The sequence below is a fragment of the Pundamilia nyererei genome, unplaced genomic scaffold (genome assembly GCF_000239375.1).
Source record: "Pundamilia nyererei isolate P.nyererei 1_Seehausen unplaced genomic scaffold, PunNye1.0 scaffold00119, whole genome shotgun sequence".
NCBI lineage: Eukaryota > Metazoa > Chordata > Actinopteri > Cichliformes > Cichlidae > Pundamilia > Pundamilia nyererei.
The window spans coordinates 908,170-923,389 of NW_005187520.1; the positions used below are offsets into that span (position 1 = coordinate 908,170).

At 43.5% G+C, this 15,220-nt stretch overlaps 1 protein-coding gene across 1 annotated transcript in view; it reads right to left on the reverse strand.

The window, feature by feature from the left end:
* LOC102204797 (thyrotropin-releasing hormone-degrading ectoenzyme) overlaps positions 1–14,841 on the reverse strand; it is a 266,230-nt gene extending 251,389 nt beyond the window's left edge. The window contains exon 1 of the mRNA XM_005742288.1: positions 11,684–14,841. Coding sequence (XP_005742345.1) covers positions 11,684–12,178 — 495 coding nt within the window. The 5' untranslated portion in view covers positions 12,179–14,841. The remainder of the gene's footprint in view (positions 1–11,683) is intronic.
* Positions 14,842–15,220: the final 379 nt, after the last annotated feature.

A 15,220-nucleotide genomic window follows, 5' to 3' on the forward strand; every position in this document is an offset into this window, starting at 1 on the left:
GCACCAGGTTAGGGTGGACACTACAGGGTCCCTCCAGCCTTATAGGTTCCTCTTCGCTGCCACAACAGTGCCTCTTCACGACTGCCCTTCCTCCCCAGGTGAGTGAGCTACTCAAACATGTAGAGAAGTTATGGCAGGTAGATGTTGTCCCGGTGCCAGAAGGCAAGGTGGTTACCCGTTCAAGAGAAGATAACTATGCAGTTAGCCTGCTAGAGCAGAAGACAGTTCGTGTAGATGTCGAGGGCATCCAACGCTATGCCACCCCCCTCCTTCGCCGCGAGAACATGCCACACCTTAAAGCTAGCCCTAACGCTGTCGTTCCCAGTTTGAGAAGTGTGGAGAGAAGGCTCCAGAAAGATCCAGAACGAGCTAAGATCTACCGGGCGGAGATAGAGAAGTTGGTCCAGGCCGGTTCGGTGGTTAAGGTGTCCCCCTCTGAGGTTGCTCAAGCAGATGAGTCATGGTACATCCCTCACCACCTTGTTAGCCACAATGGCAAAGATCGCCTTGTGTTTAACTGTTCGTTCCAGTTCCAAGGCCAAGCCCTCAACGAACATCTTCTACCTGGGCCCACCCAGAGCGCATCGCTCCTTCGTGTCCTCCTTCGCTTTCGAGAGCATGCCGCAGCCATCAGTGGTGACATTAAAGGTATGTTCCACCAGATTCGCCTTCTTCCCGAAGATCGTTCCCTCCTGCGGTTTGTGTGGCGGGATCTACCAGAACTACTCCAGCAGTGGAAAACCTGGGAAGAGGAATTGCCGTTCCTTGCACAAGTCCTGCTTCCTCGCCCGTATCTCCCAAAGCACATCACGGAGTCAGTTAGTGAGAGAGAGATTCACATATTCTGTGATGCGTCAGAGCAGGCTTATGGCGCAGTGGCCTACATGAGAACAGTGACAGGTGATGGCAGCTCACATCTAGCCTTCCTGATGGCTCGCTCCCGTGTTGCCCCTAAACGCATTCTCTCCATGCCTAGACTTGAGCTGTGTGGTGCCCTCTCCGGAGCTCATCTTTCCCGTCTCCTTAGAAATGAGCTCACTCTGGACATAAAGAGGATAGTGCTGTGGTCTGACTCCACAACTGTACTCACCTGGTTGAGGTCCCAGTCATGCCACTTCAAGGTCTTCGTCGGCACCCGCGTGGCTGAGATCCAGGAATTAACTCACTCGCACACCTGGCGCTATGTGGACTCAGCCCAGAACCCCGCAGATGATATAACCCGGGGGAAGTCCCTTCTCGAGCTGACCAGACCCAATAGATGGAGTCAAGGGCCTCCTTTCCTGCTCCTAGGTCCAGAACAGTGGCCTCCAGAGCCAAGTGGCACCCTGGCTGAGCCTCCAGACCCATCTGAGCTCCGTAAAGAGACATTTTGTGGATTTTCTACCATTTTCAAAGGACCTGTCTTGAGTGCCGCAGATGGAGAGCCTGACCGACTGTTCCCAAGATGGCGGACCTGCCAGTTGCGCGCCTCCGCCTTTACAAACCTGCCTTTTATTCGACAGGTGTGGACTGTTTTGGACCCTTTGAGGTCAAAATCGGGCTCCGTGTGGAGAAGAGGTGGGGCATCATCTTTAAGTGCCTAACTATCAGAGCGGTCCACCTTGATGTCCTAACCTCCATCGATACGGATGCCTTCCTAATGGCACTTCGCCGTTTCATTGCCAGGAGAGGAACTCCAGCTGAGCTGTACTCAGACCAAGGGACCAACTTCCGTGGGGGAGAAAGGGAACTGCAAGCAGCTTTTGCAGCATGACCTCTGACCTGCAGAAGCTCCTGGCTCCCCATAAGATCGTCTTCCACTTCAATCCACCAGCGGCTCCTCATTTCGGGGGAGTGTGGGAGCGGGAGATTAGGTCTGTCAAGACGGCACTCTACACTACAGTAGGATCCCAACCCCTTCAAGAAGAGGTCCTCCACACGGAGGAGTGCCTGCCCTCCCGGACGAAGACAAAGGACAATCACCGTGACTTTGTTTGTAAAATTGCCTTTTGTTGTGAGCAAATGTACTTCATACATTTGGGGGCGGCTGTACAAAAGGCCCCGTAGTTATGGGTTTATTCTGTTCAGTTGTTAGTTCACCTGTAGTTTTTAGAGTGGCCAGTAGAGGTCACCCCGCCGCTTTGTATGAGAGACTATGTCCAGGGAGAGACGTGGGCAAAGCACCTGAGCTTTTCTGCTCCAGATTACTGGCAGAGAATTGGTTATCCCGTGAGAAGTGTGCGTTAATGAGCAACGTAAGTTGGTGATGTGTGAGGATGTGATAATAAGATGTGTTTGGGACTGTAACCAAGGTTAGGGGGGAAATGACTATGTTTCTGTCTGTGCCGCTAGCGGGTGCTAAGCTAAGCTAAGCTAAGCTAACTTTCCTGCCGTGTGGTTGGGTATAGCTGTGTACCTGGTTAGCTCTCTCAGGGGGTCTATGTGTGAGTCGTGGGTAATATATGGCCTATGGTATTAAAGGGGATGTTAGTTTATTTCCCGCCTGTGTTTATGTTGATGTACTCTGGAGATATTGTTGTGAACACTTTAGTAATGTAGCATTTTCTTTCTGTTCCGTTCAGAGACCACACACACACACACACACCCATGCCCACGCACCTAAACCTGTATGCAATACCTGCTCCTCTGACAATCCCTGTTACCTTCAACTGTGTGAAGTCAATACAAGAGTCTGCACTATCCTCGGTGTCTTCATTGTCTCCCTTCTGAACATTCATCCGGGCCTTGAGCAGTGTTCTGGCCGACACTCCAGGGAGTGGTAGCTGCAAACCTGAACTAGCACCTTACAGTCCTTCCAGTACAAGCTATCTACCCAACAGAGTGACTGCAATCAATGCAGTTAGAGCTGAACTGTTTGGAGACCGGTTGACTCCCACTAGGCGACCTGGCCAACTTCTTTTCCTCTCATTTCTAAGGTAAACGAGAGGAAATTCATAGTTGACCTCAATAAACATTTTTGCTGGGTTTGTGTTCTCTTTTGACATTTTAACATTTTATGATTCGTGCACGATGTTCTCATTGCACACTGGGAGATCTGATTAAGAGTAAAACACGCCTCCTTGCTCATAAACTAAGATGCTGACAGGCAAACTAAGGGCATCAGAACCTGGAGGTAACATCACAGTAGTTTTGTCCATGTTTATTAGCACAGTCCCAATTTACCCTTTATTATCCACTTTGCTGACATTAATACCAAAGTTATAGAAGAGAAGCCAAAAATCAACTTGATAGATATTCTGTAGTCTGCAAATAAATAAATAATGGCACAGTGAATTATTCCATTTAATTTATCCCCATTAGAGTAATTAAGTGTTGAGCGATGATCAAAACATTGCATAGATCCAGTAAGTCTCACAGCAGGTGTTCAAACCGAGCTGTCCTGAGAGAAAGCACCTTCTGCTGTTCAGGTAGATCAGCGCAGTCAGGCAGCAAACCCAAAACGGTTAAAAACCACAGAAATGCACCAGCTTCAAGCATTTGCGGTTTGTCAGGTGGCATGCATTGCTCAGCAAACCCTGATTTACAGCCAGCTGTTGTTCCGAATGCTGGAGCTGTCGCCATGGTGACGTGACAGGCACCATGTGTACAACAAAGGGTGTATCTGAGAGCAGCTTTGGAGAAAAAAAGTATCATCATCTGAGCGTTTTCACCAAAGTAGTGAGGAAGGAGTGTTGAAAGAAAGAAAGCTCAGCAGATCTCAGAGTGTTTGTTTGCCTGCCAACTTTACCCACATTCATCCATATTTCATTGTGCCGCTCAGGAGTCAAACTGACCAGGTGATGAAGAAACAGACAGTCGGCAGCTGTGGAGAATTAATACTGAAGGAAGAGGAGAGCACCTGTCTCATTAAAGGCCCTGGGAAGCCTCACAGGTGCTCTGACTTTTCCTGGCTGATTAGACCTGCGCCCAGGTTGACGCTGAGTGGGGATTTACTGGTAATTAACTGAAATGTCACTAAACTCAGTGCACTAAAGATAATCATCCAGGCAAACATATAACTTAGAGGGATATGTTAGTCAAGAACTCTCTGTACACACCCACACAGTCCTGTGAAGAGGGCTAATCAGCCACAATAAGTGCAAACACTTCTGTGGGTGTAGCGTGAGAGCATACTTAAAAATAATATCATAAGGTCTGCATATCTGCTGCTCGTGTTAATCAGTTTTTTGTCTTAAGCGATGCAAAGAAAAAAATTAGGAAGGTAAATTTGAATGTCAAGGAAATGCAAATTGTCTGAGCGTAAGCCAGAATTGTGCATACCTCCCAGAGGAACGAGGAGAGTTTAGGGAAAAGGATTCTCTCGATGAGCAAACTGCTACTCACAGTTCTACCATCACTCACAGCAGCCAAATATGACCAAGGTCCATTCATCAAATGCTGAATTTCACAAAGTCCTGATTTCCCGAAGTATAAAGTGCTTCACCAAGAACATCTGCCATGATTTGTCTGTTCCATTAATGTGGTTCTAACGTTTTAACTAACATGACACCTTTTTAAAAAACAACAACAATTCTTACCTAAATACCTTAATTGTTTGTTTTCAGGCAGACTGAGGGTAAGACCAGAACTAATCCAAGTGGAACAGCCATCTTGCTGATTGTATTAAAATTGAAGAATGGGAATACTTGCCACCTGACCTAATGAGCCTGCGTATTTATCCATGCATACTGGCTTGTTTGCATACATAATATAACACCATTCATTGGTAAATTTGAACCCTAGCAATATGGCCCCAAAGTGGAATGATTGGTAAATATCCCAAGTTGAAATAAGCTCCACTCATCCTTTGGCATTTAACTTAATTGCCTTCTTATTGCTTCCTTATTTAGTGTTATACAAAGGCTCTTGGCTTTGAAATATACGTGAGTATTTTTTATGTTGTTTTTTTATTACTGGGTGAGGCCCAATTTTCAGACTATGTACAGTATATGGATATCATAAATCAAAATATGAAAATGCACATTAAGAGGTCACACTATTTCAGAGTCCACAGAAATGCAGTGAGTCTCAATGAAGTGTGCAGGGAGCCAGAATGTATAAATCAATAGTAGGGATTGTTATGATTTTTGGAGATTTAAATACAAGTTTCTTAATCAAATAGTTTACCCAGCTTTTAAAAGGCTTAAAAAAATATTCTTTCTTGGTTTTACTTATGCAGGTGGCAGTTTGTAGGACTTATGGCACTGCTAAACTAAGTAACACAGGTGGTTTATAGATGTTTGCTGACTGTTGCTGAGGGAAATCAGTCACAAAGAGGACACTGCACCAAAAACCTCCTTGTGATTGCTTTTGCTAGTGGATTGCCAACACAAACAAACTAAGGACTACTGCAGCACTCTACTGATGACCAAAGCGAGAAGGGCTACAATGCAGCACAGTGTACCTCTTTGCATTCAGTTTCACCCACCAATAGGAAGCATTCTCTTGTAACCACTTGCCAACTAGTTGGGGAATACATATTTTTCCCAAGAAACTGGTGGTGACCAGGGGGTAACTGACCAGTCTCTAGGCCTGCCTGACTGTTTCCTTATCCGGTTCCGGACGACAGAGGCTTTAGCCAATCCCTGCCACCATAAAGCAGGGTAAACCCTGGACAAGTCACCTGTCTCCAAAGAGGGTGTATCCTTTTGTAGGCCAAAAGGTCCAACATTGGTAACATGTGCTGTTTGGTGCCTAATTAAACGGCATATAAAAACACATAGAAATAGCAGGTAAGAATGACATTTAAAAAATTCACAACTGGTGCGCAAATAAAAGTTGTAATAGAAGTAATTTCTAATTTCTATTGGATAATATATTTTGTAAAAAAATGTCTCATGTTAAATTTTAAAGTGTATGCATATGGCTATGTCCTGAAGGCAGTTCACATTTTGGGGTTTACACAGGTCAAAGAACAAGCAGAAGGCCACAGCTTCTGTTCAACCTCGTTATGTAACATGTGGGTCCTTTTAATTTTTACTCTTTTTGTGCATTACCAAGTTGCACCTTTCTCTTGGTATTTTACCCCGAAGTTATACTAAATTCCTTGTGTGGATCAAATAATTAATTAAAATGAATTCAATTAGTCATCATTATAAACATGGATGAGTAGCAGTGCATGATGGGAACACGCCCGCAGCAGCAGGAACAGTTTGGAACCTTTAGGTTGTTCCGCTGTCACACATCAGCGACCCTAAGCCAATCAAACACAGTGTGTGTGTGTGTCCTTTGATGAAAGAACTGATCAATACGAACAGAGCCTGCTGACACAGAGAGGAAACAGTGGAGATTAAAAGGATGTTTTTCAGGCTTTTCTGATGAGTCAGCTGACACAGCGGCACGCTCTGAGATGCCTTCAAAATGTTCTGCTCAAATAAATGTTGTTTAATTGTTTGTTTGTTGGTGCTGGGTTAGATTTCTCAGCTAACAGAGAGTAACACTGAGCCTGGGGTGCATTTTATTTAGCTAATGTGGCTGCTCGCTTTCATCATGCTTGTATCTTCATTACGTCTCAGTTTCACTCGGTGCTCATGTGACAGAGAGATGCAAGGGGAGGAACTCTTTTTAACATGCATGCTGTCCTCCCTCACTGCAAAATCATTTTGAAGAGATGGCAACTAGCCATCAAAAAATATAGAAACTGACTGTCAAATACGTCCAAAAAATGGGTCAATGTACAGAATCTGTGGAGCCTCAGGAGTAGAAAGAAGTTGGTGAAGATGACTTTAAAACAGATTTCATTACCACTCGGTGATCTATGCCTGACTGGAGAAACCAGTGAGGTCTAAAAAGTCTCCCAGTGTTAATGAACCCTCCGACACTAAGCACGCCCCAAGATCGGACCACGAGGAAGCGCAGGAAGCTCACATTCTTATTAGGGAGGGCTTTCTGCTTCACACCAATGGGCTTCAGCGAGAAGTGTTGCAATCATAGTTGGCCTTAAACTTAACCCTGAATTACTTGAACACGGCCCAATGAAAATATCAATATGTTCTCTAAAAGAACATATACCCTGAAATATTTTACATCCCTACTTTATCATACTGTACATATTTTTTTCACAATATAATTGGAACAGAATACAGACCCTTTACTAAAACTTAGCAAAGCTAAAAAGTAAAGTTTGGTCACCTTTTATACCATCAGCATCATCCATTAATAAATCAGCCTATTAATGCTGCCATATGATGAGAGATGGGCGACATATTGGACAGATCACAGGGCTAACACACCCAACCAAACCCCACTAACTGCATATCTTTTACACTGTAGGAGGAAACTGGAGTGCTCACGCATAGAACATGCAAACTCCACACAGACCACACACCCCAGCCAAATGATGGATTCAAACTTATTTGAACCCTGCTGTGAGGCAGATTGAACCACTGTTCCACTGTGCAGCCCCCAACAACAGACTGCAATCCAAAAGGCTGACTAGATATTTGACTGGGTGAGATTTTAACTTTTTAACCCCCCAAAAATGTTCAGGAGGAGTGAGTCACATAGAAAGACTACATCGTTCTACACAATCTAAACCATATTAGAAGAACACCGAAACATAGATATATTCTCAAATACAAGGCACAGGGAACAGCACTCCCCAATGTCAACTTAGTCTTTATAATGTATTTAAAGTATCACATTTAACATGTTAACATGTATCAGGGCAGCAATGAACCCCAAAGGCAGGATATTAGGGCTATATTTTAGACACATGCTAAACAAGCCTGGAGTCCTTCCAACCTTCCAAATCAAACTCTTTATAGTTCTGTTATAACATTCCCATTTTCCTCAAGTCTAAGGCTATCATTAGGTTGATCCAACCGTAACCCTAAACAGGTCACAACCTACTCTGCATCTTGGCCTTGACATAACAAAGTGTGAAAACCCTGAGCTCATTTTCATTAAGGTTCACACAGCTGCCCTTCATCAATACTTGTGCTGCCCTCAGTCAGCTGAAACCCCAGATTAAAAGAAGACAACTAATTTCAGCTTCTATATTCCAACACAAACTATTTTTACAGTTAACTAGTATAAATGTCTATAAGTGATTGCATGTTATTTTCACATATTTCAAATACAAGTGCATTGTGCTACACAACCAGTTTAGCAACCACGGCGTGTTGAAGTGATTGCACTATTAACCACTTTAACACAATGTAAAGCCGTAACCTTCATCTCTTTTAACAATGACACACAGCGGGTGGCGAGTATATGCACAGGAAAAAAAGCAATAAAATCATATATATTAAATTCAGATATCAAATCCATCTCAGCTTGAATGGGCATGATGTGTCAGATTTTACTGACTACTGTACAGGCATTGCAATTCAAAGGGTGTTGAAAATTTCCCCATGGGACATGCTTGTGTTTCTGCGCTCGGAGCTCCTCATCTCTTCATCTCCTCTGTGGTGCATTTAAGCGATTGGAACATCCAGCGATTTCCAGGTCACAATCAGAGGATGTAGGAAGGAGGACTGGAGGAGGAATAAATTAGCCAAATGGAAGGCGCGCCTGCATGTTAATTTTACTTGACATGGAGTTAAATCATTGGCTGTCTGGAGGGACTGAAATCTGGATAAGAACTGACAGTGTTTGGCAAGTTGGGGAAAATGGTCAGCCGACATCTCCAGACCGAAAACCTTCACTTCACTTCGTCTCGAATGCATTTTGCATTCAATTTCTTTGAATCTGTGAATTAAGCTCTCTTTTCAGGAGTGTTTATCCCTCCCCTTGCTACCAGCCGCATCTATTTTTATTCACATTTCTGTTTTCTGGCCTTTCAACATCTTGACATTTTTTTCTTTTCATAATGCATTAACTCTGAGGATACCTTAGGAGACCTGCCTGGCACCCGACAGCACCTCTTAATTCACAGTGTGCCCTGACACAAACACAAAAGGGGCTGCAGGGTTTTTTATTGGCCTCTGCCCAAATTAGACAGATTTATCCTTCTCTCACATTAGCCGAGATGACCAGCCTGAAAAATCACGTTGCTCAGGCGTTTCTCTGAGGCTTTCTCTCACCATGCACTTGTCTCCGAAATTGGGCTGAAACAGCAACTTTGACGGTTAATTAGCCTCGTTAAAGAAACCTCCGAGGCCAAATCTGGAAATAAACATTCTTTGTTAGAGAGCGTCGGGATGCTTTCAGCACAGAGCAGACCACTGGATGCAAACAAGGAGCTTTGTTTGGAACATTATCAAAAGATCAAAACGTCTACATCAACAGGCTGCACCGCACCAATCTCTGTTTCATGATGTAGACTTTGTACGGAGCTGGATTCAACAGTAATTAGATCATGACTGACCATTCTCAATAACAATAACATGACTGCAAATAAGTTACTGCAAACAAGTTTAGTCCAACCATCATCCAGTTTTATCTCAAACAAGTCAGCTCTCAGGAATCTCTCATTCTACTATTAGAGTTGAGACGAAAAGATGTTACCGCTGACATCAACTCCCTTACATGCATTGTGGCTACAAGTCTTCTGTTACAAGGTTTCTATTTGGGGATGCAAAAAATGATATTAATAACAATATATAAATAAATAAATAAAATAAACTTCTGGATTAATGGGGTAAGTTAGATCTCCTCAAAATATACCACCTGTTCATAAACAGCTCCACTGGCTTCCAGTTCAGCTCCGTGTCAATTTAAGATTCTGCTTCTCACTTTCAAAGCGCTTCATAACCTCACTCCCCCATATTTATCTGATCTTCTCCATACATACTCACTCCCTTGTACACTCCACTCTTCCTCACCTCCTCTTCTTTCTATTCCACCTGCTCGGCTGACTTCTACGGGACTCAGAGCTGCCCTGAGACTTTGGAATGCACTTCCACCTCGGGAACTCGGCTCCACACTACAAACTCTCTCTCCACTTTTAAATCACACCTTAAAACCTATTTGTTCAAAATTGCACACCCTTCATCATGATTCCATTTCAGTCTATTTTTACCTTGTTTGGCTTTTATACTTTTATACTTGTTTTTATTTTTCATTGACCTGTTTTTGTACTAATGTAAGGTGACCTTGAGGGTCTTTAAAGGTGCCTATAAATAAAATGTATTTATGTATTATATTTATTTATGTATTTATAATAAAATTAAATGTATTCACATTATTATTATTATTATTATTATTATTATTATTATTATTAATAGTAATAATAATAATAATGATAATAATAATGATAATAACCTAATCTGGTATGGTTAGGGGTGGGGTCACTGGTATCCAATTCAATTCTGCCAAGCTGCCTACTATCTTAAATTTCATATAAGAACAGCAAATAGAAATTCAGAATTACTCATTAAATTGGGGCATTCATGCTCCCAACGGGAGTAACTATTGTCATTTTAAAGGTTCAAAAGGCTTTGCTGCACTACCTTCTCAAGAAAATTGTAAATCTCCAAGAGTTTAATTCATGCCTGAAAGAAAAAGTACCCAATTTAAAACTGGCCAGGAATAGTGTTGCTGACATTTCATGGACCCGGAGACTTCAGCTGTAGTAATGAGATGCAATACCAGTACTCATCTCTATGTTTTGTAACTTAGTAGACAAAAACAGCCGTAACCAACAGCAACCAATGCACAGCCAATATAGCTAATAATCTACCAGCATTGCCCATTTCATAAAGTTGAGTTTATTTAACTATTATTTGACTATAGTATGTCTAGTGTTTAAGAATTGTTGAGTCTGGACTACGATGTAGAGGGCTTCACAGCCAAGACCTGATCCAGTAACAAAGATGTAAATTTGTTCCATTAAGCTTAATTGTGTCAATCAGGGTCTTATTGTTACTGGTGTGGGTCTCAGGTTTGGGGTTCAGTCACACCTGAATGGATTCAAACTAATTTATGATTCAATGTCTGTGTTTTGAGGTAAGAGGTACGTTGAAGTAATGTCCATCATATCATTTGTTAATGCCATGAAAAGGTTGCCACAGTTGAAGGTGTCACATTTCAACTTCTTTCAGAGCACTGAAAATCTAGAGTTGTGTAAGAAGCATTAAATGTCTCAAATGCAGTGCAGTGCAGAGAAAGGTTTAATTTTATAATCTGCTGTACATTAGAAAAGGTTCTGAATAGGATAGCTATAGAGGTATTTTCACTCATGAAGTCAAAAATCAGGAGAAGCAGGTTGGTACCTGATTTAAAGTTGGGTTTTTTTTCACAAAACACTGGAAATACTCAGGCTGGCTAAGGCGAGGATACTGCTGGGGTAGAGCGTACAGGTAAACACTCTCGCTTTTGCTTCTTTGTAAATTCAGCAGACGGTTTGCTATTCTAACACAGGCTCAGTTTAACCTAGTGTTTGGGATCTGGCAGGCTAAAAATCCAAAGTTGGACTTTTTTATTCTCACATTCAACTTTGTCAAGTGAGCTGAGGAAAAGCTCTGGGCTGTAATCATCAGTAAAAGCAGCTTATATTTGGTGTTTGGGTTCTTTGATAAGTCTAATTGATTGCATTTTGGAACAGGTCTGATTATTTCGGGTGGGTCTGTGCCTAAGTAGATTTTGAACCAAAAACCTAAAAGAACCTAAGAACCTAAAATTTTGGACAACCCCAAGCATGTTGGTCATTCAGTTTGTAAAAAGTGACATTACCTAGGAGTCCTTGGGCTCTAGACTGCTACATGCTTGAATTTAAATTATCACTATCCTCACTGTGAGCAAAAACAAAGCGCCAACATACCTCTAAGCGATCAGCGTGCAGCACAATAAAACGGGTGGCATTAATGCACTCCAGCTCAATGCTGACTTCGCCAGAGAAGGTGAAGTTATCCATGTAGACGGCAAGCCGCAGGTCGTAGTGCCGAGGCCTCACCGAGCCTGGTAATCGTGAGTTTCTCCACGGCTGGACCACCTCTTCGTCCCCTTTCTCCCCCGTCCTTTCCCCTCTGCCTCCATTCAACTTTGCAGACCCACCGGGGCCTCGGGAACTCGGCTCTCCAGTTGATTCATCGCGATCTCGTGCACCACAGTCCTCAAATTTGACGTTGAGCGCAACGGCTACTGCTGTTACGATAATGAGGGTGAGTATGGAGAGGGCAAAGCCCAGCACCAGGCGCTTGTGCACCGTTATGTGGCGCTCAGTGGTTCGAGGCCGGACCACCACTGATTCTGCCCACTGATCCGAGAGGCCACGGCCGTTCCGCATGGCTCCCGGGCTGCTGTCGTTTAGTCCCATTTAGCTTAAAATGTCACTAGAACAGCAAAGAAATAATGTCAAAGTTCAGCAGCAGAAACAGGTTCTGATTCAAAAAAATATTCATTTATGCACAGGTCAGATTTCAGCTTGTTTACAGTAAACTTGATGTGATTGAATGTGTTTTGATCGTCCAAAAGATTCCAGTCTTGATTCAGCCTGTCAGCCTATCAGTCTGTGCTGATGAAACTCCAGCAGTTATATATCTGAAAAACTGAACTCTGACCTTGCTGCTGATGGACTGTTATGAACGTCCTTGAGTTCTGCCTAGATGTGAAAAATCAGCACTGCTGCACGTCTTACATTTCAGGCAACCAAACTGAAAAAACAGAAAAAATGAGATGGTCATGTGCGTTTTGGTTTTGCGGTGAACAGAAACAAAAAAATCAATGCTGCATGGCTTGATTTCAAGAGCAGTGAAGCCTGAGAAGGAGAAGGAGGAGAGGGACAGAGCGGAGGAGGTATGCCGTTGAGGATGTGGCTATACAGTGAGCGTATCATCCATAGACTGGAAATCAGCTGGGTAAGCTAAACACTTAACCACCACAAGGTATAAAACTGGGAATAAAGCCTTATGCTGTAAAAGCAACCTTATCTGGATTTCCTCTCAGATTGTAAATTCAAGTCAGTTATGGATGATGGAAATCATCAGTTTGAACTTTAAAAACGGTCACGTTACCAAGTCAAAGACCCTCAACCAAAGGTACGAGTAAAGTTAATTTGCTCTGAGTTAAAGCTCTTACACATCCGCAATAAACCATAAATAAATCCCTTTCGGACTATTATGGGATTGTCATAATGTTACAGTCGAAGATTATAATAACTTACAAGACATTAAGATGTGTTACAAGTCTCTTGGAGATTAGTATGATTGCATTTAAGGTTTGGAATCAAATGAAGACTTAATCAAATCAAAGTCACACCAGCATATGTTCAGATCTTATTTTGAGTAAAATAAAGTTTTGAATTCGGATCTTTGTCAAGAAATCCAGTTTTTTGTCTTTGTTTTTTTTTTTTATTACAAGCTCGAGATTAATTTGTAATTACTCAGTTTTCTTAGGGCTTTGTCCCAAAGCAGAATACTTCAGTAATCTTGTTTTTAAAGTACAGTTTTGTAGTGACTTCTCTGTCACACAAACTTAAAGTTGCTGTTAAAAATTGAGGAAGCGCCTCCGTTTGACCCCTTTTCTCTGATGGATTTCAAATTAAAATTAGCTTTGCTGCTGATAAAGGTGTAGTTTAAAAACGGTAATAACTCTCTCGCTGCGGTCTGTGTCTATAGCACTCGGTTTCTCTCTCTCTCCTTTTCCTCTCCTGAGGGGGGTTAAGTGGATAATTTACGGCCAGCATGTGGGTTTATTTCACCGTGGAGGAGATAATTCACTCGGCTACTCCACGAGGTCTAAACGATCCCAGCTTTCCAGCTCATGAGCCTGACGGATGGAAGCTGGATTAAAACTGATTGATAACCCAGGATTGTATTGATTACATGGATGCCGCTCGGTGGGGACAGAAATCCACAGAAAGAGCTGAAAACCCCCTTTTTAAAATCCACCATCAATTAATCAGTTCCTTCAGTGAAATCACTCAGATATTGATCATGAAGGTTGTCCAAACATTACAGGTTCATCGGTAAATATTATAAGAAGAAAAACTCCTCTGGTTCTCCGGTAACTTCTCTTCTCTCGCCCCCACTAGGAAGCGATGATCTCCGTGTCCGTTTTAAACAGCAGTCGGTCCCCGGGGTGGAAGGGTACCTCTCCGGGGGTGATCCGCTATTAGTCAGACTCACTTCAGTCCAAAGGACCGCGCTTTCTCTGCTGCACGTCCCGTTTTCCTCGGTAACCCAGATGTGAACACCTGCTTTATACCTGCGGGCTGTTTCTGCTCCCGGGGAGGGGGCTGAGGTTACCGTCGGTCAATAAACTAACCCTCAAGTCCACCCGGGACGGTCCCGGGATTCGTTACACCACCGTTAGAAATCCATTAAGTGCGTGTGGTGTGGAAGAAATCCATCAGGGACATGACGGGAGTTCACAGATAAATGCCAGGAAGCTGTTATTGATCCGCTGGCACATGTGGGGATCCCGTTAAACCGCCAGAGACCAGATCCAGCTCACACCGATGGGATTAAACACCGGACCCGTTAATAATAACAGTAATAACAATAACGGGCCGATCGTTTAAAGAAGAAGAAAAAATGGACTAAAAAAAACAAACACGCCGGAGGTCAGAGTCAGCACCGGGGACGGTGCACGGAACGATCCTGGAAAGCACCGTTAACAAATCCCACTCAGCACCAGGTCCTGCACACTCCAAAGTAGGATCAGACCGTGCCGGGTGGATTATCCCGCGTTAACGCCGGGCACGAGCCCCTCCGGTGCTCCTTTAATAAACCCTATCTTCCTCAACTTTTTCAGCCCACGGAGAGCCGCTGCTTCTCTCTCTCTCTCTCTCGCAGATGAGGATGACGGTTGATGATGATGGTGGTGGCGGCGGTGATGAAACCTTCCTGTTTAGCATCCCTTCGTGCACTGAAGAAAGTGACGCTTGGTGATGGAGGTGAGGAAGAGTCTCGTGCCGCCCGTTCAGCAGTGAGTATGTTTGCGGTGTGCGTTTCCACTTGAGCACGAGCTGCTGCTCTAACCGAGAGGCACGCGCTGACCGAGGGAGAGAGAGAGAGAGAGAGAGAGAGAGAGACCGAGAGGGAGGGAGGTGGGTGGGGGTCTCAGCGTGTGAAAGCTACACCTCCCCAGCGCTGTTCAAATCTATTCCGCTGTTTTCTCCTCTGCTAGCTCTGGATGACGAGAAACCAGACAGAAGAGAAATGAAGATGAAGCAAAGTAAAGGTTCTCTGTGTGCCTCTCTTTGGTTTTACACGCATGCAGATTTATCTGGCTGTGAAGTAACTGAGCAGTGGGCACCGGGGCCTTTCCTGTGCAGATTTCTCCCTAAATGAATGTGTCTGCTGAGATTGGTTTTTCATTAGTCACTTTACGTCCACTTGCTCTTATCTGCACTTCT